The sequence below is a fragment of the Puma concolor genome, chromosome B4 (genome assembly GCF_028749965.1).
Source record: "Puma concolor isolate L17-30 chromosome B4, mPumCon1.1.hap2, whole genome shotgun sequence".
NCBI classification, from domain to species: Eukaryota; Metazoa; Chordata; class Mammalia; order Carnivora; family Felidae; genus Puma; species Puma concolor.
This window is the reverse complement of record NC_141673.1, coordinates 121,841,583-121,867,984: the sequence shown is the minus strand read 5'-3', so window position 1 is coordinate 121,867,984 and position 26,402 is coordinate 121,841,583. Positions and strand designations below refer to the sequence as shown.

Genomic DNA, 26,402 nt, shown 5'->3' with positions numbered 1-26,402 from the left:
TTCCTTGGGCATCTGTCACAACAACGTTAACAAGGTTATGTTCTGACTGACCTTCGTCTTGTAGTAAAATTTGGGAAGTGTCAATTTCTTTCACTACAATTTTCTGAAGTTGTATTTGCTTTTATTATTAGGAATTGAATGACCTTCATATAGAAGCTCTTTCCGTGATAGCCAATTGCCTTGAAGATATGGATACTTTGGTGCTGATTCAGCAGACCGGGGGTCTTAAGAAGCTCCTGTCCTTTGCAGAAAATTCTACAATTCCTGATATTCAGAAGAATGCAGCAAAAGCAATTACTAAAGCAGCTTATGATCGTATGTCTCATTTTATATAAACTAAGCACACATGCTTCCTCTTGTATTCTTGATTTTGATTAGTACTAACAAGCACTAGAGTATTTGTCTGCTTTTAATTAATTTTTAAAGTTTATTTCTTGTGAGAGAGAGGGAGAACGTGTGCGTGCGTGCACGTGTAGGGGAGAGGCAGAGAGGGAGAGAAAGAATCCCAAGGAGGCTCCGTGCTGTCAGCACAGAGCCCGACGCGGGGCTTGATCTCATGAACTATGAGATCATGACCTGAGCCGAAATCAAGAGTGGGACGCCTAACCAACTGAGCCAACCGGGCACCCCAGTATTTGTCGGCTTTTAAATGAGCGTTGGAGAATAGTGCTTACTATTTAAGGTCAAGATTCATCTCAATGCCAATTAGTAAAAGTAGAAATTGCTTTGTCAGGGACATAATTAACTCGATATGATTTAATTATGAATCTTTTTTTTAAAGCAATTCATTCCTAAGTTAAGCCTTTATTTCCCCTTGATTCTGCAATTTTACAGAATCCATGCCTTGCTTGTGATCCTGAAAAACGTTGTTTCAATATACCCACATTCAGAATGGTATCTGTACAGTAATTTCAACTTCGGCTGGAGACAGGCAGTGATATAGCCATGTGATATGGCTGGGAAAAATAATATGCTCACACTGTATACATAATACAATTTTCATTTCAGTGGCAAGCTATGTTGGCATAAATCTGTAAAATATGAGAGATTAATTACACCACAAGCACTGAAGATGAAATTATAGTTTTAATTTATGTATATTTGGAGTATTTTATTTAATAAAAGATGTGATTTTATTTTCCTCCTTCCACATCACTCCTCTTCTAAATGATGACAGTTTTGACTAGTTTAAATGATTTGTTTCTAAACACAGACACCCACATCTGTACACATATATGCCTATGTGTATATTATGGGACCCACTTCCTTTTCAATCCATACTGAGTTCTTCAAGGCAGAGTTTTACAGCAGTAAGCCGAATGTCACCGTCCAGTATGGAGTTGATACAGAGGGGACTTGTGCGTTGCGTTATGAATGCCAAATCTAGACAGGTTGTAAAATCAAGGTTTTTAATATCGGCAAAAGTGGCTTGGCTCGGTGTTCTATCAAATGGAACTTCGACCTTATTGCGCCTGGTCAGTTCTGTTTTCCAGCTATCCCAGGTCTTCTTAGCTGTCTGAGACCGAAAGAGAGGACGATGGCAAGAGACAGACGATATCAAAGCCAAAATTTTTGCGACTTCTCTTTTGTGTGGTTGGACCATTTAAAGCCGGTCACAGCCCCTCTTGGGATAGTGAGTTTCATGAATTTATGACCCATCGTGTGACGTAGCAGTGGGAAGATCCCTGGGTGGGGAGTCCCTGGTGGTCTAGTTTTACCACTGGTCCCGCTACCTGCAGTGCGATGACCTAAGTTGTAACTATGAATGAACCACAGCCTCTCTGGACCTATTTACTAATTCATTTACTAATTATTTATCGAGCCCCCCACTTTGGGTCAATAAACCCAGAAGGGGCAAGGAAGCAGATGATCACACTGTGCTTGATGGTGGAAGGACAGGATCACCTGGGAGGGCCACCTAAAGTCAGGTTGGATCAGATAGGTTTTCCCGACATGAGTAATTTACCAGCCAGGACATAAAGTAAATAATAGAAATTGTCTGGGCAAAGAAGGTCCTGGTGGGATGGGGAAGGATCACCAGTGCTCTAAAGGAGAAGGAACAGGGTATAATGGCCAGAGGAGGGACAGAGCATGGTAAATTCTAGAACTGAAAGTTTTCAGAACGGCTGGTGAATAGAATGCAGCAGAAAATTGAAAGTGATGGCTGTGGAAGTAATGAGGAGCCAGATGCTAATACGCGATATAAGCCAAGGAAGGACTTTGGACCTTATTTTGAAGGCAACAAAGAGCCATTGAAGTGGCTTAGAAAGGTGGGGGACCATTGCAGATGCTCACTTTTAAAAGAAAGAGCTCTCTTGCTGCAAAGCGGGGGAGAGATTCGAAGTGTGCTGGACCGGACCCAGAAAGACCAGGAAGAGGACTGCTGTGGTCATCTAGGTGGAAGGTGAAAGTTTCCTGAAACAGACATTTGCAAGGAGAACCCCCATGACAGTGCTCGGCACATCGGGAGGGTCCATAAGTGTTCGATGAGTGACCACGTGGGTTGGAGGAGGAAGAAGGTGATGTCAAGGACAAGACCAGGTTTCTGGCTAGGACAGCTGGGAGTAGAATGGTGCCATTCACAGAAATGGGGAACTCAAGAAGAGAAGCTGGTTTTGATTAAAGGAAAGGAAATGAGTTCTACTCTTTAAAAAAAAAAAATGGTAGCAAGATATACATAATGTTAAATTTAGCGTCTTAACTATTTTTAAGCTCAGCGGTATTAAGTACATTCACGCTGTTGGGCCGCCGTCTCCACCATCCATCTCCAGAGCTCTTTTCGTCTTGCAGAACAGACAGCTTGTACTATGAAACAAGAACTCCCCACTTCTCCCTCCCTGTAGTCCCCGCCAACCACCACCCTTTCTGTTTCTGTGATTTTGACTATTCTAAGTACTGATACAAGTGGAACTGTAAAATATGTGTCCTTTGGTGACTGGCTTATTTCACTCTGCGTGACCCATCTCAGGTTCCTCCATGTTCCAGCATGCATCAGAACTTCCTTCCCCTTCGGGGCGCCTGGGTGGCTCAGTCGGTTGTGCATCGGACTTCGGCTCAGGTCATGATCTCGTGGTTTGTGAGTTCGAGCCCCGCGTCGGGCTCTGTGCTGACAGCTGGGAGCCTGGAACCCGCTTCGGATTCTGTGTCTCCCTCTCTCTCTCTGCCCCTCCCCTGCTTGTGCTCTGTCTCTCAAAAATGAATAAATGTAAAAAAAAAAAATTAAAAAAAAAGAACTTCCTTCCCTTTTAAGGCTACATAGTATTCTGTATGTATACATCACATTTTGTTGACCTGTTCATCTGTTAATGGACACTTGGGTTTCTTCTACTGCTTGGCTATTGTGAATGATGCTGCTATGAACATACATATACAAATAGCTTTTCAAGTCCCTGCTTTCCGTTATTTTGGGTATATACTCATGACTGGAATTGCTGGATCATATGGTAATTCTGTGTTAAATATGTTGAGGAACTGCATACTGTTTTCCACAGCAGCTGCACCCATGTTACACGCCCGCCAACAGGGCACAAGCGTTCCAATTCTCCACATTCTCACCCACACTTGCTGTTTTATTTATTTAGTTAGTTAGTTAGTTAGTAGCCATACTCATGTGTGTGAAGTGGTGTCTCACTGTGTTTTAATTTGTATTTCTCTAATGATCAGTGACGTTGAGCTTTTTTTTCCATGTGCTTATTTTCTTTGGAGAAAGGTCTATTTAAATCCTTTGCCCCCCCCCCCCCCCGCCTTTTTTTTTTTAACCAGGTTGTTATTGAGTTGTAGGAGTTCTTTCTATACTCGGGATATTAACTCCTTATCAGATGTATGGTTTGCAAACATGTTCTCCCATTCCGTGGGTTGCCTTTTCATACTATTGATCGTGTCCTTTGACGCACTGTTTTTAATTCTGGGGGAGTCCAATTTCTCTCGTTTTTCTTTCGTTTCCTATGCTGTTGGTGTTATATCCAAAAAATCATTAACAAATCCAATGTCATGAAAAATTTCCCCTATGTTTTCTTGTAAGAATTTTATAGTTTTATCTCTTATGTTTAGGTCTTTGATCCATTTTTGAGTTGTTTTTGTGTATGGTGTGGTAGGGTCCAACTTCATTCTCTTGCGTGTGGAAATCCAGTTTTCCTAGCACCATTTGGTGAAATCCATTCTTTATTTGTAATACAAAGAAACTCAACCAGATAGTCTTTAAATCCCATCTGGCACTTAATGTTTTATGAATCTACTTCCTTATGTTAGTTCTAAAATGACTACATCCCGGTTGCAAATTGTGTCTCCTCACTATTTTAGAATCAAATGACTAAATCTGTATTGATTTCATCTATGCCATTTGTGATTTTTTTTTTTCATGTTTCCTTTAACCATTATTTTTCCAGACTGAAGAATCTTCAGTTAGCCTTTCCCCATACACCATGTCCTTATGCTATCCTGTAATCATTCTCTTACTTTTTCTGGATTTTCTCTTACTCATGATATCCTCTTTGAAGTGGAGTGATGTATATTACGAACAGCATTTTAAAAACATGCACCATCATTTTATGTAATATAAAGATTTGGTTATCGTAGGATTATTTTCAATTTCAGTTTTATGAAGCAAGGATTTTAATCAGCATTTTGACCATATCAGCAAACTGGACCAACCCTTGAGTGAAAGACCTACAGTGAGCCCCAGATCCCATTTCTCCAGCAGGACCCAGAGTTCAAAGTCTCCCATTTTAAATTCTAACATTTTTTTAATTTGTAGTTTAAAAAATGCAAGTTTTGCTTTGAAAATAATATTGCATTGTCACCGAGGCCTAGTATATGATCTATGGATACGAGTCTTCTATGAGATCTTGAAAAAGTATGCTCGGGGCGCCTGGGTGGCGCAGTCGGTTAAGCGTCCGACTTCAGCCAGGTCACGATCTCGCGGTCCGTGAGTTCGAGCCCCACGTCGGGCTCTGGGCTGATGGCTCAGAGCCTGGAGCCTGTTTCCGATTCTGTGTCTCCCTCTCTCTCTGCCCCTCCCCCGTTCATGCTCTGTCTCTCTCTGTCCCAAAAATAAATAAACGTTGAAAAAAAAAAATTTTAAAGAAAAAGTATGCTCTTTGCCCACTACTTAGCAAATATTTATTGTATGCCTGCTATATGCAAGGCACTGTTCTAGAAGATAAAGGTAAACAATGAATAAAATAAGGGAATAGATACTTGTTGACTAGACAAAAAGGGGTACTACCAGCTCTTTAAACTCCAGATGAGTTAAATAAAAGGACACATGAAGGGACTACTTTCAGAAGTACAGTCAGGGTTAAGGGAACAAACAAGGGATAGCGAGGTCCCCACAGATTAGCAATGTTGTGAAACCATCACTCGCTAGATCCAGAGGCAAGGGGATGAACCATTGTTAGGTTTATTTCCACAACTATAGTATTTGTTTCACCTTCTTCCTGACCGTGTTTGCTGTTTTCGGCTTTTCATTTTTCTATGTTGTCTTCTTTGCTTTCCTCCTTTTTTTGTTATATAGATGAAAGGAAATTTTAAATGATTTTTTTAAAGATAGAGTGGCTATAGTTATTGAAGACATTTAACTTTTTTGCTTCCATAACTCTTCCCTTTCCTGATGTTTGTAAATTTCATAGTGGGGTTATAGATTCTCCTCTCTAAAAATCTATGTAGTTTGGGGGCACCTGGGTGGCTCAGTGAGTTGAGCATCTGATTCTTGATTTCAGCTCAGGTCACGATCGGGTTGTGGGATCGAGTTCCGCACCAGGCTGAGTGTGGAGCCTGCTTGAGATTCTCTCTCTCTTTCTCTCTCTCTCCTTCTGCCTCTCTCTCCCATGCATTCTTTCTATAAAAAGTGAATACATAAATACATTTTAAAAAATCTATATAATTCTCTTTTTTATGGATCATTTTGCCATTATACACTCAAATTTTTCCACACTTATTGTTATTTACATATTGAAATCCACTTCAATGTACATTGTAAATTTCTCATGATAAAACATACCCATTCTTAAGATTTTATTTAGGAAAAAAGCACATAGGACAGTTTGGCTGGGTCTGGAACTGTTATATCACAGCATTTTCTCCAATTTTCTACGAACCTTGTTTTTGTAGCGTCTGAGTCTAAGGGCAGTCTGATTTCCATTCTTCTTTATAGAAAATATTTTCTTTTTGTATTTGTGCTGAATCCCTTATCCTATAAGTTAAAAAAAAACTTTGTCAAAATGTGTCTGACACATACCCACCCTCTCTCTCTGCCTGAAACAGAAAAGTCTTGTCATCTACTGAATCGTGGTTTGGGATTTGTTTTTTGTTTTCTAACTCAGGAAACTTTTTTCCTATTATACTTTTGGTTATTACTTTTGTTTTATTTACTGTTTTTTTTTCCCCCCCAGGAATATTTATTATTTTAGCCCGTCTCTGTTCTCTTTCTTCCATACCTATTACACATTCCCAATTGTGGTTTTTAATGTTTTGATGGGTTTTTTTTTCATCAACTAGGCCTAGTTACAATAATCAGACAAGACCTGCAGGATGCCCTTGCTTATTTACCCCGCCAACTGAGACGGCAATGGAGTCCTTTAGCCCAGTTTTGGATGATGATGAGGCTTTCCCACTAATGTGGCATTACAACACTGGGGTGCTATTTTCTCCTGGTCCTAGTGGTTATATAGAAGGAAACTGATACAAATTTAGAACATTCTGAGGAGCCCATAATTGTTCATTGACCAGGAGTAGTTTACAGAAATTTGTTTCTTCCCGACTTGTCCCAGACCCACAGCCCCATCTTTCCCCCCTTTTCTTCTCAATCAACCTCTTTGAAAGACTAGTTAATTTTAAATAACTTCACCCCTTCGTCTCATCTCCATCCCTCGACTGACTGCATGAGACTTCAGCTTCTCCCATTCTGCCAAAACAGTCCTTGTAGGATTTGACATCGACTTCCCAACTCCTAAATCCTACAGCCGCATCGTTTACCTGATGATCTCTTCTATTTGTTGTTTATTTACTTCCTTACGCTGTTTACTTGGCCAGATCGACAATAAGCACCTCTTCTTCCCTGCCTCCCTTCTATACTGTGCCTTCTTTTCAAGCCCTACCTGTGTTTCTTGTCTACCCCTCTTTATACCAAATGTTGCCTGCCTTGACTTCTTTCTGCCAGACCCAGGCAGATCTAGGATGCTTTATTTTATATTAACTAGTGACAATGAAAAACTAAAAACTTACTAAGGAATAACAAAGTTCTCTCCTAATATTTCTGTATTGGAAGTAAATAATCATGAAGTCTCAAAATAATTTTCCACAGTTAGAAAACCCCAGAAGAGAGCACAGGCAGTAATTTCTCTGACATCAGCTGTAGCCACATTTTTCTAGATGTCTCCGAGGCAAGGGAAACAAACGCAAAAATAAGCTATTGGGACTACATCAAAATGAAAAGCTTCTGCACAGCATAGGGAACAATCACCAAGACTAAAAGACAACCTACTGAATGAGAGAAGATATTTGCACAGTTAGAGAACTCCATTTATAAGTAGGTTTTCACAAATATTGCTCCTTATCCTGTTATTAAGAATAATGTAACCATCAGTATTCACGTAAAACTTTCTTTCTTACTTTTTCATCATCAAAAATGTTTTGTAAGTTAGGGAATGCATTGTCATTGCACGTCAAAAACACACAGACACATAATACATATTCTTTAAAAAAAATTTTTTTTAATGTTTATTTATTTTTGAGAGAGAGAGAGCAAGGGAGGGGCAGAGAGAGGGAGACACAGAATCCGAAGCAGGCCCCAGGCTCTGAACTCTGAGCTTCAGCACAGAGACCGATGGGGGGCTCGAACTCACAACCGTGTGATCATAACCTGAGCCAAAGTCGGACGGACGCTTAACCCGTTGAGCCACCCGGCGCCCCTTAATACACATTCTTTAAGTTTTGTTTGTTGAGTACTTTTTAACATGCATCCCCACAGTCGAAAGCCCAGATCAGTCAGTTTTTGACCTGGGACCGGGAGGAGGAAGGTGTTAATTACCACGTTGCCAGGAGGTTTATGAACTGACATTAACATCTCAGCAGGAGCAAAGGTGGCGCCATAGCAACTTCCCGAGAGCGGGTGAAGAAAAGCATCATTACGTGCAGATTTATTTCCAGTTACAAAGCCTCACGCTTTTTATTTTAGTGATACTGCACAAATGTTATCTTTAAAGGACATTACTCTATTAGTAGCATAATTACCTTGCCATCTTTATTATCTGTATAATTAAAACATAAATACTTTACTTCTCGGTGCAGCAATTCAGTGAAGGTACTTGGTTAATATGTTAATTCATCTTTTAAATCTATTATGGCCACACTGCAGTCAGCACTTTTGAGGTTTGGTGAACGCAGCTGGATTTTGAGAACACTCCCAGCAGGGCTCAGAAACTAATTGCCCGTGGTATTTAGATTATTTTTAAAAAAAATATTTCCAAGAATTGTGTATATACTGGTTTTTGAATGCGACAACCACATACTCCAAAGTTAGTCTTGACAAATTAATTCTTCTGGCTGATTTTCCTGGTAGAACTTATGCTCAGAGTGTTCTGTTTAGTAAAGTTAATTTAGAGCTATCAGGGAAATCTTAATTATAAATCTAAGCATTTTAGGTCAAAGACTCTAGAAGAGTTTCAGATCTTTTTTATTCAGGGAATACTAATCAGGACTACATATATTTTAAAACCTTTCAGAAGCCACATACTTGAGATTTAAGTATTAATCGCACCATTTACAAGAGTAAAACAGTCATGACCTGCCTGAATCCTCAGTTTTTTTTTTTTTTTTTTTTTAAATTTTTTTTCAACGTTTATTTATTTTTGGGACAGAGAGAGACAGAGCATGAACGGGGGAGGGGCAGAGAGAGAGGGAGACACAGAATCGGAAACAGGCTCCAGGCTCTGAGCCATCAGCCCAGAGCCCGACGTGGGGCTCGAACTCACGGACCGCGAGATCGTGACCTGGCTGAAGTCGGACGCTTAACCGACTGCGCCACCCAGGCGCCCCTGAATCCTCAGTTTAAGTAAAAGGAGCAAGGGATTAAAACGATAGGATTACAGGACATGGTTCATAATTGGTTTAAGACAAATGAACAGAAGTGTTAGTGATGTAGCCAGTGCCAGTTGTGACCAGGTTGCTGTGTTTGGAATGAACAAAGGCCAAAAGTGATTGCCAAGGTGGTGACATGTGAGTGTGGTTCCGCTTCCGCGAAAAAGGGGGCAATTTGAAAAAACTCACGGTTAAAAGAAGACAGAGATCCTCTATTAACTTTAAAGTGGACAAGCAGTTATGATAAGTTCTGAGAATATTCCTAGAAACACAAGTTAGTTGTAATATATGTAAACGATGAATTAGTTCCTCGTGCAGAAGTCACATACGATCGAAATGAGTAGGGCGGTTTTTGCAGAGATTTTTTATTCTAACAGAATAGTCTCCTCTTATGTATATCAACATCCTAAGAGCATATCTTACACGTCCTTCTATTTTAACCACGTAAATTGACTTCAAAGGGTAATTAATGGAAAGTCAAACCTACGATGAGGCTTTTTGGAGGACTGTAAACAAATTAGCAAAGAATTATTTGTAAGCTGGTTCTTTTCAAACTAGTCTCTGATTCCTCTTACGGCATTAAAATTGAGTTTGGTTTAATATATATTTTTTCTAGTACATGCCTTTAATAAAGAGTAACTTACGGGATGCCTGGATGGCTCAGTTTGTTGATCATGTGACTCTTGATTTTGGCTCAGGTCATGATCTCATGGTTTGTGAGATCAAGCCCCACATCGGGCTCTGACCTGACAGCATGGAGATTCTGTCTTAAGATTCCGTCTCTCTCTCTCTCTCTCCCCCTCTGCCCTGCTCTCTCTCTAAAAATAAAAACGGTCTCTCTCTCTCTAAAAATAAAAACATTAAAATAATAAAAATTAAAATTAAAAAATAGCTGGAGAACACAAAACAAAAAAATGAAGTTTTAACGTTCTAATTTAGTTTAATGCAGTGCTTGCTTAGTATAGTAATGAGGTTGTCATTTATTTAAAAAAAATGAAAGGAAATCAAGAGAAAAACAGTAAGGAACAAAAAGAACATTGAAAATACTTTGATTTTTAATTAAGTGTTTCATAATGGGGTGAATATCATGGTATGTTCTTAGAGTCACAATTTTATTTGTTTTCAAATAAAAAAAAACACGCTAATGTATGTTTAGGTTATATCAATGGTAATTTAGCAATTAAATATTTATTGTAATTTTTGCTGCAACAGCATTTATTGTAACTTGAGATAAAAATGATTATGATTTTTTGATATAAGATTATAAACCCCGAAGACTTGGGCTCATTCTCTTTTACTCTTTTTTACTTTCTCTACTTCTCTCCTTTTCTCTTGAGTCTCCAGCATGCCAGTTTGTATGTCTAGGCATTCTTCAAATGTTGAGTTTTGTATTTAAAATAAACATCAGGGGCGCCTGAGTGGCGCAGTTGGTTAAGCGTCCGACTTCAGCCAGGTCACGATCTCGCGGTCCGTGAGTTCGAGCCCCGTGTCGGGCTCTGGGCTGATGGCTCGGAGCCTGGAGCCTGTTTCCGATTCTGTGTCTCCCTCTCTCTCTGCCCCTCCCCCGTTCATGCTCTGTCTCTCTCTGTCCCAAAAATAAATAAACGTTGAAAAAAAATTTTTTAAATAAACATCAAATAAACAGGGTTTTGTCCTTTCTAAAAAAAAAAAAAAGTCTTTATTCATTTACTTTGAGAGAAAGAGAGAGACAGAGCTGGGGAGGGGCAGAGAGAGGGAGAGAGAGAATCCCAAGCAGGGTCCACCCTGCCAGCACGGAGCCCCGTGTGAGCTCGAACTCATAAACTGGGAGATCGTGACCAGAGCCCGAATCTAGTATTAGGCGCTTCACCGACTGAGTCACCCAGGCGCCCCAAACAGGGTTTTGTCCTTAGTGAGAAGACAGCATTGTGTGAACACGGCACCGTGACAGGCAGCATGACTGGCGTTAAATAAATTTTCGCTAAATCTGAAACTTGCCTCTTTCTTATCGTAGAATTTTCTTTGCCCTAGTACTGATATCATACAAGGGAACAGGAACTTAAGTTTTAATATTCATAAGTCACTTTGTATAGTCACTGTGTTCTAGAGGTCGAGTGGGGGAATATTTTATTTAGTGTAGAGCTTTGTGACTGAGGCTAAGAAACAGTTGGAACCTCCTGTCACATTTTAGATGAGGAAGTAGTTACCCTTGCATGGTTTTTTGCGGCAAAATCCTGATTAATTTTTTTCCTTTTGGTTTATGAAAGCTGAAAATAGAAAACTTTTTCACGAACAAGGGGTTGAAAAATGCCTCGTAGCCCTTTTGGGCTCTGAAAACGACGGAACTAAAATTGCCGCTTCCCAAGCGATCTCGGCAATGTGTGAGAATACGGGCAGCAAGGAATTTTTCAATAACCAGGGTAAGCAAAGCAGAAAAAACCATTTCGAACATTTTTAGGTCCCCAGTTGTAGTTTAGCTGGGTATTCACAAAACCACATCTTCCCCCTCTTTTTCTGTAGGGATTCCACAGTTAATCCTGCTGCTGAAGAGTGACAGTGAAGAAGTGAGGGAGGCCGCCTCCCTGGCCCTGGCCAATCTAACCACATGCCATCCCGCTAATGCAAAGTAAGGAGAAACTCAACGCTGACTTGTTTAGGGGTGTCTAACAGTCCAAGATGTTCTCATTTTAATATTTTGGCTTTCCAGGCAATTTACATATGCTTTCAGATGTTCTCTCTTGGGTTACTCCTCAGGAATCCTTATGAAAGTCAGAGTCATCAGATGGCCCTGATTTTCAAAGATGCTACAAAATCTTGACTCTTCTGGGCCGATTGGGAAAATGGGTGAGCCATCTGGTTCAGCTCACAGTCTAACTTTTGTGGACGATTCCAGAAGAAACAAAACGGGAAATATTAAAGGCAACTTTGTAGAAACATTTGATGAATCTAGAGAAAATTTAAAAGATCCGTTTTATTTATTTATTTCTTAGAGTTTATTTATTTATTTTTGAGAGAGAGAGAAAGAGGGGGAGACACAGAATCCAAATCCCAAGCAGGCTCCAGGCTGAGCCGTCGGCACAGAGCCCAACATGGGGCTAGAACTCACGAGCTGTGAGATCATGACCTGAGCTGCAGTTGGACGCTTACCCGACTGAGCCACCCAGGCGCCCCTACAAGACCCATTTTAAAAGGACATAAATATTAGGTAAATCTAGAAACATTTTAAAAAGTCAGTAGAGGGGCACCTGGGTGGCTCAGTCGGTTAAACGTCCGACTTCAGCTCAGGTCACAATCTTGCGGTCCGTGAGTTCGAGCCCCGCGTCGGGCTCTGGGCTGATGGCTCAGAGCCTGGAGCCTGCTTCCCATTCTGTGTCTCCCTCTCTCTCTGTCCCTCCCCCATTCATATTCTGTCTCTCTCTGTCTCAAAAATAAATAAACGTTAAAAAAAATTAAAAAAAAAGTCAATGGAAAACAATATATTTATGGGTAAACACTATGTGGAAAGATTGGAAAGGAGTGCCCTCTATATTCTAAGCACTGTGGTATGTGATCTATATTCAGCACAAACTTCAATTACCAAGATAATCTGTCAGCAGATGAGGAAACCGAGGCTCTGCAAGGTTACCTAATTTTCCTGGGTACGCACATTTATTAAAATGGCTGAGCTGGAAATTAAATCTGGAATCTGTGTTCTTTCCTCCATAGAAGATTGCCTTATAAAAGAGCGAGAACTTCTTGAAAGAAACGTTCATAAATAAAATAATTATTTACCCTCCCTGTATCTCATTTGGTATGTTTATTATTAAAGATTCTCTAGAGAAACAGAACCAATAGGACATAATATACAGTTATGAGAAGGTTTATTATAGGAACTGGCTTATGTGATTATGGAGGCCAAGAAGTTTCATCATCTGCCATCTGTAAACTGGGGAACCAGGAAAGATGATCTCTTGGTATAATTCAGTGTGAATCTGAAAGCCTGAGAGCCGGGGAAGCCAGTGTCCCAGGCTGGAAAAGATGAATGCTCCAGCTTAGGCAGAGAGCAATTCACCCTGCCACCTTTTCATTCCATTCGGACCCTCAACGGATTAGATGATGCCCACCCCCATTGGTGAGGGCCACCTTTACTCCGTCTCCTGACTCAAATGCTAACCTCTTCCAGAAACACCTTCACACATGCACTCAGAAATAATATTTTACCAGCTATCTGGGTATTGTTTCGCCCCGTCAAGTTGACACATAAAATCCACCATCACAATACGTAAGTTATTAACTTTTGTGTATTATTGCTTTATGGCATTGTGGCTGAGATTACTCTTTTCTAACTTGAAATCAATCTACCTCTACCTCCATCATATACTTAATCTATTTCTTACCCTTCCTACCCTTTCTTTCCCTTTCTCTACTCCCACACAGTATTTTATGAGATCTTAATGGAATGACTAAAAATCTAACAATGCCCGATTAAAATACAGCCAAAATAGGATAAGCATCAGAACAAAACTGTGTTCCTTTAATAGCTCCAATCTTTGACATAGCAATCTCCTAAATTCAGGGTCATCATTATCTATGTGAAAGTACACAAATTTCTAGAATATTGAGTCATAATAAGTAGCAATTTGAAAATAGCATTGTTCCAGGATAGTGGTGCCAGTGAAAAGTCTTACCAGTGACATTAAAACACTTCTATCTTGGGTGCATTTAGATTGATATATTATCTAAAATACTTTAATAGGCCTCCAGAGTGTATAGATGTCTTAATTTGATGTGAGTTTGCCTGGCTTATATAATTTCACAGTTTTATACAAAATCATAGAAAATTAGGATGTTAAGTAGCTTCTGAAAGAGGCTGCTTCAGACTTTCTCTTGCAATTCAGTCATCTGTTACACAGAACTTTGTCATCCGACTCTATGGTTCCATGTTGTCAACATAGAAAGGTCAACTAAGACTAAATGATGCCACGCATCTCTTTATTTTTGTGATTTATTTTTATTTTTATAAAATTTTAATGGCAGGTGTTTCTTTAACCTATTATATACTGTCCATTCTGATCATTTTTTTCAATATGTGTTTGGAATGGGACATGGGATGTGAATGAAAATGGTTGTCTCTTGAGATATCTCTTATGGCTATGGATATCTGTCTCTCTTGAGACCTATATACTTTTTACTTTGGACTTTTTGAGCTAAAAGATACTGAAAATGAATGTTTTGGGGGAGGAAATGGAGTCAGATTTGACATATTTGTGCCAAATGCTGAAGACTGGAGTTGGCAAAGATTCTGCAGTCAACCAAAAGGAATGAAAACAAGTAAACCACATTGCCCATCCTTCTAGCAAGCCTCCTAGAGCATTAATTAGAACCAAAACAGAAGAGACAATAACCACGATTGATTATTTTTAATCAAAAGTGTATTCTACTCAGATTGTCTTTAAAAACATATTAGCTTAGGGGCGCCTGGGTGGCGCAGTCGGTTAGGCGTCCGACTTCAGCCAGGTCACGATCTCGCGGTCCGTGAGTTCGAGCCCCGCGTCGGGCTCTGGGCGGATGGCTCAGAGCCTGGAGCCTGTTTCCGATTCTGTGTCTCCCTCTCTCTCTGCCCCTCCCCCGTTCATGCTCTGTCTCTCTCTGTCCCAAAAATAAATAAACGTTGAAAAAAAAAAATTAAAAAAAACAAAAACAAAAACATATTAGCTTAAACTCTGCATTGGTGACTATTTCTGGCATCACGTTTTAGAAGCAGGGCCTTGGATCACTTTTCCTAGCTGCTGGGGGGCACGTGGGGAAGGGGAAGGCCTGAGTTGTGACTGCTGCTGCGGGGGTGAGATTGGGGGGTAGAAAGAATGTTGCTTTTCTGCCACACCTAAGTAGTAAGAAAAGGCAAAAACCCAGAGCTAATGTCTTCCAGGTGCACTGGGTAGCTGTTCGGATACCTGATAATTGCCAGCCTAATTAAAAAGAAAAATTTGCAATTAAGCATTGTGAATACTAATTTTGTTTGTTAGAAGACAACCTCTTCTCTGACATTCATATCTCAATGTGCCTAAAGTGGATTTCTAATTATTTTTTTTTAATTTTTTATTATTCAAGTTTATTTATTTATTTTGAGAGAGAGCAGGGGAGGGGTAGAGAGAGAGAGAGAGAGAAAGAGAATCCCAAGCAGGCTCTCTGCTGCCAGTGCAGACAGAGCCTGATGTTGGGTTCAAACTCACAAACTGTGAGATCACGACCTGACCAGAAATGGAGAGTCACATGCTCAACCAACTGAACCACTCAGGAGCCCCTGGATTTCTAATTCTTAAAGTCAGGGCACCTTCTGGAATTGGAGGCCCGTTTTATGCATTGAGTGATCTCTGGTATGTTGTGATTACACGTAATGCTGGCATAATTTCCTTTATGTAACAACGGATTTTGGGGGGAAAGTGGACTTATACCGAAAATGCGACGGAAAGTGAAAGGACAGTGAAAAAACAGAAGGTCTGACATCAACCAATGCCCATAATTGAGAACAGAAAGTGATCGTTTGTATTGTTGTGTTTTTACATGATTTGGATCACAGAAGCAACAGTGGAAACTTACCTCTAAGACTTTTCTATTTGTACTATTCATTCTTTATTATCTGCAGGGTAAAGATCACTTAAAGTGGATAAAAATATGGAAAGGCCATGAACACAAATAAAATTAACAATTTGAGGGGCCCCTGGGTGGCTCAGTTGGTTGAGTGGCCGACGGGCTCATCATGATCTTGCCATTGGCGAATTCAAGCCCTGTGTCGGGCTCTGTACTGACAGTGTAGTGCCTGCTTCAGATCTTCTGTTCCCCCTCTCTCTCTACCCATTCCCCACTCGTACACTCTCACTCTCTCTCAAAAATAAACAAACATTTAAAAAAAAATAACAATTTGAAGGCATAGGAAAAAAAGGACAAGAACAGCCAGATTAACTTATTTTATTTAATGTTTATTTATTTTGAGAGAGAGAGAGAGCATGAGCGAGCACGTTGGGGGGTGGCATAGAGAGAGAGGGAAAGGGAGGGAGAATCCCAAACAGGCTCTGAACTGTGAGCCCAGAGCCCGATGTGGGCCTCAATCTCAAGGTCTGTGAGATCATGACCTGAGCTGAAACCAAGAGTCAGACGCTTAACTGACCGGACCACCCAGGTGCCCCTAACCATATTTGCTTATTTAAAATTTTTTTTTTTCAACTTTTATTTATTTTTGGGACAGAGAGAGACAGAGCATGAGCGGGGGAGGGGCAGAGAGAGAGGGAAACACAGAATCGGAAACAGGCTCCAGGCTCTGAGCCATCAGCCCAGAGCCTGACGCGGGGCTCGAACCCACGGACCGTGAGATCGTGACCTGGCTGAAGTCGGACGCTTAACCGACTGCGCCACCCAGGCGCCCCCATATTTGCTTATTTAAAGTGATAGAAGGAGAAAGAAAAGTGAAATCATTTTTAAGCGAATAAATAAAAAGTGAGAAGGCTAAGACAACCCTTGTAGGAAGAAATAGATGAAAAAAGAAACCTAAGAGCAATAATGAATTCCATATGAAAAGGTAACCCATTTAGTCACTTTGGGCACTTCTCCTTGCTTCGTTCACTGCTAATCTTTCTGACAATTCTCCATTTGTAATACTTCTTGGAAAGGAGAAAGTTGTTGATTTTTGGTCCAGGAAATAGCATCGCAGCGAAATTTCAGGTGATCTTTACTTGCGCTCTCCTGTCCAATTATTCATATTAAAGTTGTACATGATTTACGCAAATAGTGAGGGAATTATTACCCGTGGTTGACATTCTTCTGAGGAGCAGATTCCACACATTACAAGAATATTTTAAGCTGTTAATTTATAACATCACTGCCATCTGTTGGATCTGATCAGAATTAGAGGTTTTGAGTTATCTGAAGACTAAAAAGACTTTCATGTTTTTCATTTTCCTTTCCAACACGAAGTGAATGTTGGCTATTAGTAAACTAGGAAAAGATTAGAAAATAGTATGGTTGTTGGCAGGATAGCTTTCAAACGATGCAGTTATTTTAGGAAATAAGACAAGGAATAAAATAAAAATACAAAAAGTAGGGGCGCTTGGGTGGCTCAGTTGGTTTAGCCTCCAACCTTGGCTCAGGTCATGGTCCCACAGTTCGTGGGTTTGAGCCCTGCATCCGGCTCTCCGCTGTCATCACAAAGCCCACTTAGGATCCTCTGTCCCCCTCTCTCTCTGTCCCTCCCCCGCTTGCACTCTCTCTCAAAAAATAAATAAAAACATTTAAAAAAATATGAAAAGTAATAATACAATTAATACCCATAGATAAGTAGGTAATAACTGGTTTTGCCATAGAAAACACATAATCTATAGTCTCCGTTGTTCACAGATCATACTAACTCCTGATTCTTCCTGCTTATTCTGTGTTACCTCCGTGAAGAACCAGGTGATTTCCCTTAAGCTTAGAGACCTTCTTATCTACATTTCTTTTCTTTTCTTTTTTTTTTTTTAAATTTTTTGTACCCCTTCTTGGGCTTTCCACAACAGCAGTGACTTAAGAGAGTTCTAAATGACAGCACATATAATGGTTACCCACCCCTCCTTCCCCCCCCACCCAAAATGATTGATTACTGGGCCACTGCTGGTCTCCATGACACGAGGGTCAAAGAGCTCTTCTGTGGGGACCCTTCTACTGCTGTGTGACCTATAAGTAAGGAGTATACCCCAAAGGGATCCCAGAAAGAGCCACAGTGCCCCCAAGTTGTACGGGTGTATGTTTGAGTAGTTTGGGAACTTTTGAATGTTTTTTTTATTATCTGTGGATAACCTGTCATTTCGTATTACTCTTCGCTAATGGAAAAATAAAGCATTGACTGAATAGTTTTAAGGCCTAGCAGAATTATTCGTAGAGTACCGTGCCTAAGAAAGCCATGTAACGTGTAGAGAAACCATTTAAAAGGTATGTCATGGACAGAACTTAACACAGAAATTCAAGAAAAGGACTTCATTTATTCACAGTGACCCGACTCCCTGTCAGTCATTTGGCATTGGCGTTATCGGGGAAGAGTCTGGCCCAAAGTGATTTTCTTCTTGGAATGTTAAATCTCTGTAGTGTGTATAAAAAGCACTTTCAAAGCTTTTTTTTTTTTTTTTCCATTCCCATCCCATTAAATAGAGTGAGGAGAAGGTAATACATATTTATTTTTATAAATACCTCTTTATTTGTAGACTCAAGTATAGACCAACGCTGTTTCTTAGAATGGCCTGTGTTGTGCATGTGGGGCTGCACCGAATGACGAGAGTCCTTTTGAAGGAGGAAAAACAGTCTCTCTTAAAGTTGGCAAAACGCCACAAAGTTCACCTCCATCTCCGCCCTTCTACAGGAAGAGGTGGGATGTATGGCTTTGAGATGGCTGGAGTTGTGTCATTCCACCCTTTGAAATTTAAAAAAAAAATTTTTTTTTAATGTTTATTTACTTGAGAGAGAGAGAGAGAGAGAGAGAGAGAATGTGAGCGGGGGAGGGGCAGAGAGAGAGGGAGACACAGAATCCGAGGCAGGCCCCAGGTTCAGCCGTCAGGAAGGAGCTCGACGCGGGGCTCGAACCTGAGCTGAAGTCGGCGCTCAACCGACTGAGCCACCCAGGCGCCCCTCACCCTTTGAAATGTTAACGTCTGTTCTAGAGCATACTTTGTGCCCAATACAGGTTCACTTAGAAGAAGTAATCTTGTCACGGTGACTGCTTTGTTACTAAAGAAACATTGACTATAGAACGAATCCACTGTGATTTACAAAATTAAAATGCGGTCTCATGAAAAATGCAAACTCATGTCATAGACTCGATGTGTCCAGTCTAAGATAGACTTAAGAATGCTGCAGCTGTACAGTTATTGTCTTTATTGCGCGAGGGTTTTTCCCTGGGAAAATGTTTCCAGGGCTCTGTTTTCCCTGCCGAGCAGTGAAGGGAACCGTGTCTTTATACTGACCCCTAGTGGTGCTTAAGGAGGAAGTTGGGGGAGGGGCAAAAAATTGGCAACGGAAAGATTGCTCTTTATTTTAGTGGAAGACACATTAATTTAATTTGAAACACCCTCTGGTGTGTCTAAAGTAATAGCTTAAGGCATTATTAAAATATTGTGATCTGGCAAGCATTTCATTGTGTTGCTTTTAAAGAGAGAATATTCTACCACTAACAGAGTGTTCATGCTTGAGTTTGTCTTTGGTCCTTTGTAAGGGGCAGTCGTTTAAAAACGTTCTGACACATTCATAGTTCTGGTGGCTGAGTATGTGCCGTGCCATATAACCACACAGGATTAATATAATATGCTTGGACAGCATCAGTTAATCGCATCGTTATCATAATTACTCTAGAGTTGATTTTTCGCTCTTGACTGTGTACCCTGGAAAAGAATATTTTGTTTTAAAATGCCTGTTAGTATCACTTTGTTGTAAGATGCTACCTCCTTTGAATTAGAATGCTCACAATATGAGCGACCTACAAGATAAATAAGCTAGTTTCATAACCTTTTAGGAAATTCAGTTTTGTGCATAAGGATGTTTTAAACTTTTGTATTAAGGCTGATCCCTCAAAGAACTAAATGTGTTATTTACCATTTTAAAAGACTTCTGAAGTTAACAGATGAAATAAATGGGAAGAGTCTTTGAGGTAAACTTAAAATTTCTTCTTTTCTTTTAAAGTTTATTTATTTATTTTGAGAGAGAGAACACGAGCGGGGAAGGGGCAGAGAGAGAGAGAGAGGGAGAGAGAGAATCCTAAGCAGCCTCCATGCTGACAGCACAGAGCCTAATACGGGGCTTGATCTCAGGAACCATGAGATCATGACCTGAGCTGAAACCAAGAGTTGGACACTTAACTGACTGAGCCACCCAGGCGCCCCTTAATATTTATTCTTGTGTTATTTCCATCCAAGTTTACTGAATGGATACTTTTCTTTTCTACCTTGATTCCTTCTCTGGCCGGAAAAAAATCATACTGGATTTGAAGAAAGAATGAAAAGTTGGATTTTGCAGTAAACCAAGTTGATGCCATATCCCCATTTTGTGTTCGTTGTCGTCTAGTCAACTTTCACAAACGGTTTAAACTTTATTGGCTACCAGTTTTGTGAAGCTCTGTGAATCCCATGAAGTGATCAATTAGAAAATTATCTATGCTGCTTTTATTACCCAGAGAGCAGACGCTAACATTTGCGTTAACCTGATTTTAAAGTTGCTGGTACCTCTTTCCAGTTTAATTCCCAGCAGTACTGATTTTCCTAGGAAACTATCAAATTATTGTGCGATTTTTTTTTCTCTTGCCCTCTCAGTTTGAAGCAGTAGTTAAAACCTACATAAATTCCATTTTTACTTATCCTTGACGTTTCATATTAATCATTTTCTGTGTGTTTTCTTCTTCTCTGGAAATGGCTTTTCTTGATCATTGACTGCACCTAACTGGGAAAGGCTTGGGTGGGATCCCGAGAATGTCCCAGCTCCAGCCCTGCAAGTGTTGGAGATTTGACCACTTAGCCGAAAAGTTGTTTGAAAATGAGAATTTCATACACACAGGCAAATTTGGAAATATGGTGTTTTTCCGTGGTCTGAGAAATCGAGACAGGATATGGGAAAATCCCTGCACCGAGGCTCACTGAACAGGAGTAGACAATGGTGGTGATGACCGTCGGGCCAGGCATTAAGCTAAGTTCCTGAAATGGAATATATTACTAAATCCTCGAAGCAGTGCCATGAGGCAGGGATTATTGTTAGGTCCACGTTGCAGATGAGGAAACAGAGGCACGGTCTTTGCTCAGGGTCACGGCGGTGGCGTCAAGCTATGCCGAGGCGGACTGCTCTGTACATCCCTAGGGAGTTTGCCACAGTGGAAACTTCTAGTCTGCACTCCTGCAACTGCTCTTTCTCTCTGCCTCCTGCTCAGTATCCGAGTCTGAACTTTTCCAGATTGTCACTGAAATGCTTTTCTTTGCTTTCCTGATCTCTTTGAATTCTTCCAGACTGGAACGGCCATGACTCCTTGAACTCCAGTAGGGCGCTTGGGAGGCATGAGCTTTCATTTCCTCCTTTCCTTCCTCCCCTCCTTCCTCTTCTCCCAGCTTCCTTTCCCTGTTATCCCCCCTCCACTTCCTCTTCTTCCCCCTCCTTCTATAAAGGGAATAAAGAAAAGGGAAAAAATATATCCAATGGTCACTAAGAATTTCCCACTATGCTACATATCAGAATGGCCCATGGCCCACCTCATTTCTCATTCTCTGAGGAATGATGAAATGAACCAGGTAGATCTTGGCGCTTTTTTTTTTTTTCCTTTTTCCTGGAAAAAAATACCCCACCGTACTTTTTTAAAGCTTCAGAGATCGATGGTTATAAAAGGTTATAGACTATAAGTCAGACCACCATAGTTTTAATCCTGTGTTGGTTGATTGACTTGCCTGGTAGTTAAGTCTCAGTCTCTCTAAATTTTCTCTCTCTTAACTATAAAACAAAGAAAAGTGAGCCTAGATTACCTATTATATTTTGGGTATCTGAATAATTACCCTCTGTCTAGTATCCTAGGGCGTTTGGAACAAAGCTTCCACTAGGAAGGATGGGATTGCTCTTGACCTCTTTTATTGTTTTATCTCAAAGGTGAAGGAGGTTATTACTTATGAATTTAGGTTTCTTTTGTAATTCTCTCACCGGTACCCAAGTGTTCTTTATGTCTGTTCTTAGCTGCAGGGATACCGTAGGGAACACAACAAAGTTTCCACGAAACTGCTGTCATGAAACTTACGTGTTGGATGGGAGACAGAGACCATATACGAGTAACTTTAAGAAGGTAATTTCAGAAGTGATAACAGCATCAGTTAAATAAAACAGCACAATGTCAGAGAGAGGGGCACACATGACACCAGGGTTGTGAAAGGGGTCGAGGGAATGACATAATGCTCGTCAAAGATGGCCTCTCCAGAAGAAGGTGACATTAGAGCTGATGAGAATAAGGCAGCCCCAGCAAGTGCTGTCACACGAAAGCACGCAGCGTCTTTATGATTTAGTTAAGAAAACCAACAACATGGTACCTCTAATTACTTTGGGATTGCATCCCTTGTCATGTGCAGATATGCAAAGAGACTGATTTCCAGGCTAAACAGAAACATTTGGTAACCGCAAAAGCCATTTATTGCGAATATTCGAACACCTTGACCATTATTCCTATTTTATCAGGAGACAAGTCAGCCATGTAAAATGAAGACAGTTGTTCTTTCCTGATGGCAGCTAGTTAATTATTGGCAGCCATTCCAGCTTTTGAAACAGAAGGTGGCATGTATGGAAGGAAGTATTGTGATTGGACAGATAGGTCAATAAGGATTCCATGTCACTCGTAAGAAAATTGCATTTGAAATCCCTAGACTTTGGTTGACTGCCTCGTAATTGGTAACAAAAACCTGCATGCTGTTTTGAAGGTGCTGGGTCAGCCTCTACTAGGTGCTTTGCAACTAGCCATTATCTCTTTGGAAACCATGATGTCATAGCAACTAGAGCAGAAAAGCACACTCTGAAGGTCTCAAAATTATGCCACTCAGATACACCAACGTAATAGAAGCAATTTGGTTTCGCATCCTTTAAAAAAAATTTTTTTTGCGTTTTTCCTATTTTGCTGTGGAGTGTAAAACGTCGTGCATTTGTTTTTGTGGCTGGGTTTTATTTTAATAATTGTATGTTGCTTAAAAACCCTTCACTTTGAGCATTTGCCTACAATTCATTGTGATTCTCTCCCTTACTGCTGATAAGCTTCTTTAAATAATATTCCTTTAAAAGGAGAACTCTCTTGGCTACTTTTGTCTATCCTGGAGCTCAGCCAGAGCTGGGGCACGTATCCCCAGCTACGTGCAACCGTGCAACCCTGCACCGTGCAACCGTGGGGCTGCAGCGGGGTCTTAGTTCTTTTCGATGTGCTCAGAAATCGATCAACTTCACGAATACGCTTCGACTTCTTGGATCATTACTTTTGTTGAAAAATTGGCTGGAACCAGAGTCAGGAATCCTGTTCACAGCATTCCAGATCTGGCTGTGATACCCGAGAGACCCATGTATCATAATGGCCAGCGTCCCATCCCCAGGCACCTGTACAGCCTCACTGGGAGCCCTCAAGGCTTAACCGCGCCAGCCCTGAGCCAGCGGCATATGCACCTCTCCTGACCACTTGCGGTGTGTCTGTTGCCAATATGTCTTCCTTGGTGTGACGAACCTCGCAGAGACATATGAAAAGTCACGCTGGTGAGAATGGTTGTAATCACTGTTAACAAACAAGGTTCTGATTGCCAATATCACCATCTGTTCCATCGGGTTCCACATATTACCCTGTATGTGGGCTCTGTTAAACAGATTTCTGCACTGCCCAAGGTCACCCTTGATTCACGTAACCAGCCTTCGCAGACGGGTTAAACGTGAACCTCCAAACTGCAGTGAGGGTTTTCTGAGAAGTACCAAATAGCGTCATCTGATGATGGGACCCGAGTAAACAGGTCAACAATGTCTGCAAAGACAAAACGTAGACATCCTTTGGCACATGAAATGGATATATCCCTAAGAGGTTGTCTAAAGCGTAAGAAGCCATGTGCTAAACCCCACATGATAATTACTTCATGGAAATAATTAGAGTAGCATTGAGGGTGGGGAGGGCAGCCGTAGGTGATATGAGCAGAGACCTCAACTTGGTTGGGTCCTATGCCTTCTTGCAAACTTAAAGCTGAGCCGGGCATTTTCCCCTCACCCTCTCGCGACTCCTACTGAGGTTTTCTTCATTGCTCCCCTTGAGCTGAGTCAAGTCAGTTTAGATATATTGATCTTCTCAGCCCTGGGGATATAAATAGGACTCAAGCCCTGCCTCTAAGAAGGGGGAGCCAGGTGCAGACATAGCAAGAGGAGGGAGTGAATAACAAAGGGAGGCAGCGATGGACAAGAACGGACAAGAACGACTCCACACAGGAAGGGACAGTTGAGCAGGTTTTGAAGGGTGAGCTACAGTCCCCCAGGCAGAGGTGCGGAGGGATAGGGACCCGCCTTTTGGGCAGAGAAAACATGACTACAAAGACACACAGACATGAAATAGCATAGTATTTTCAGGGAGCCATAAAGAGACACTTATTTGAGCACAACGTTCTTAGTGCCCATGCCCGTAAGTGCTTTTTCATCTTGGGGTTCCAGGATTTAAATTTTTATTTTTAATGTTTTTATTTATTTTTGAAGGAGAAAGAGAGACAGAGCATGAGCAGGGGAGGAGCAGAGAGAGAGGGAGACACAGAATCTGAAGCAGGCTCCAGGCTCTAAGCTGTCAACACAGAGCCCGATGCGGGGCTCGAACCCACAAACTGTGAGATCGTGCCCTGAGCCAAAGCCGGACGCTCAACCGACTGAGCCACCCAGGCGCCCCAGGGCTCCAGGATTTAAACGAGAAACTTTGTGCTAAGCTCCTTCCCACAACAAGCTTCTATAAAATAGTATTTCAAGATTGCTGCTGTTCTGTGTGACCATTTGTGCCAAAACATCATTTTTTTTTTTTAATTTTTTTTTTCAACGTTTATTTATTTTTGGGACAGAGAGAGACAGAGCATGAACGGGGGAGGGGCAGAGAGAGGGAGACACAGAATCGGAAACAGGCTCCAGGCTCTGAGCCATCAGCCCAGAGCCTGACGCGGGGCTCGAACTCACAGACCGCGAGATCGTGACCTGGCTGAAGTCGGACGCTTAACCGACTGCGCCACCCAGGCGCCCCAAAACATCATTTAAAAAAATGTGTCTATGTTTAACAAACAAATGATCTTGAGCTCACGTGGAAAAGAGCGCTGATCCAGTTGGGGGGTTATGCTTCCTAGAGGAAGAGGCATTTGTGCTGAACTTGGCAAGGTGAATAGGAATTTTCCGGGGGAAGAGTTTGATAGGAAGTCAGAACGGCGTTCTGGAACATCCAGAGGGGTGACAGAGCCCGGTGGCGGTAGCGTGATGCAGGTCCCCAGTGAGGCCCAGAGCACAGAGCCACAGGAAGAGGTGAGAGGCCTTGGGCGGCGCTGGGGGAGGCAGGTTAGCTCCTGCAGGGACTTGGAGGCAAAGTGAGAAATTTGGAACTTCATCCTGAGCAATGGGAAACCAGAAACATTTTAAGTAGGGGAGACATCTGATTGTATGTACTATATATTTCACTGTATATATAATTATAATAACCTGATTCTGGGGCACCTGGTGGCTCAGTTGGTTAGGCGTCCGACTTCGGCTCAGGTCATGATCTCGCGGTCTGTGAGTTCGAGCCCCGTGTCGGGCTCTGTGCTGACAGTTCAGAGCCTGGAGCCTGTTTCAGATTCTGTGTCTCCCTCTCTCTCTGACCCTCCCCCACTCATGCTCTGTCTCTGTCTCAAAAGTAAATAAACGTTAAAAAAGAAAATTAAAAAAAAATAACCTGATTCTGATTTTATGTATTATGTATATTACTGTATGTTTAATTATAATAATCCGATTACTTATCTAGTTTTAAATGTTCATTCATTTTTTTAGAGAGATAGTGTGAGTGGGTGAGGGGCAGAGGGAGAGGAGGGGAGAGGGGCCGAGGATCCGAAGCAGGCTCTGCGCTGACAGCAGCGGGCCCAGGGGGCTCGAACTCAGGAACCGGGAGATGATAACACGAGTCCAAGTTGGTCACTTGACCGACCGAGCCACCCAGGTGTCCTGGATTATTATTTTAAAAGCTCGCTTTAGCTGTAAATTGGAGAAAGGATTGGAGGGGGAGAGGAGAGACCGCTTAGAAGAGATCAATTCACAAGAGGGGATGTGGACTGGATTGGATCGGAGAGACACAGCTGGAGAAAAGAGAGAGGTTCGAGAAATATGGGGGAGGAAACCAGTCAGGACTTGGTAATAAATTGGATACACATGACGTGTCGAACTTCACTTCTGTTTACATATATCGAGTGATACAAACAGATGTTTTTATACATTCCCACATTTGAGTTTTAGTTATTTTTTTTAATGCCCATTTTAAACTCTTACTTGATTAAACTCCAACTGGTGGAGGTTAATGATAGTAAGAATCAAAATATTTTCGATTATCACGATGACATATGGCCCTACAATTCTGGATTTTGTAACAAAGCAGTTTGACTTCCGTCCCATTCATTTGGAGAATGCTATAGACTATCTAGGAAACGGAAATGGGTTTTTAAAATATGACAGGCTTCAGCTTGTGTGCACATTAGACACAGAAAAATAAAACAGAACGTCTTGGGTCTGAATCACAAAATTAATGCCATTCTTTTTTTTTTAAGAAAAATATAAATTCTGTGCTCTATTTCTATAAATGAAATTAAGGTTTGTTTGGTTTTTTTTAGGTA

General features: G+C 41.2%; 1 protein-coding gene across 15 annotated transcripts in view; it reads left to right on the top strand.

Moving 5' to 3' along the window:
* ARMC3 (armadillo repeat containing 3) overlaps positions 1–26,402 on the top strand; it is a 102,432-nt gene that overhangs the window by 44,267 nt on the left and 31,763 nt on the right. For all 15 annotated transcript variants that reach the window (XM_086714766.1, XM_086714761.1, XM_086714760.1 and 12 more), the window contains 3 exons: positions 132–315; positions 11,322–11,474; positions 11,575–11,680. In XM_086714766.1, coding sequence (XP_086570892.1) covers positions 132–315; positions 11,322–11,474; positions 11,575–11,680 — 443 coding nt within the window. The remainder of the gene's footprint in view (positions 1–131; positions 316–11,321; positions 11,475–11,574; positions 11,681–26,402) is intronic.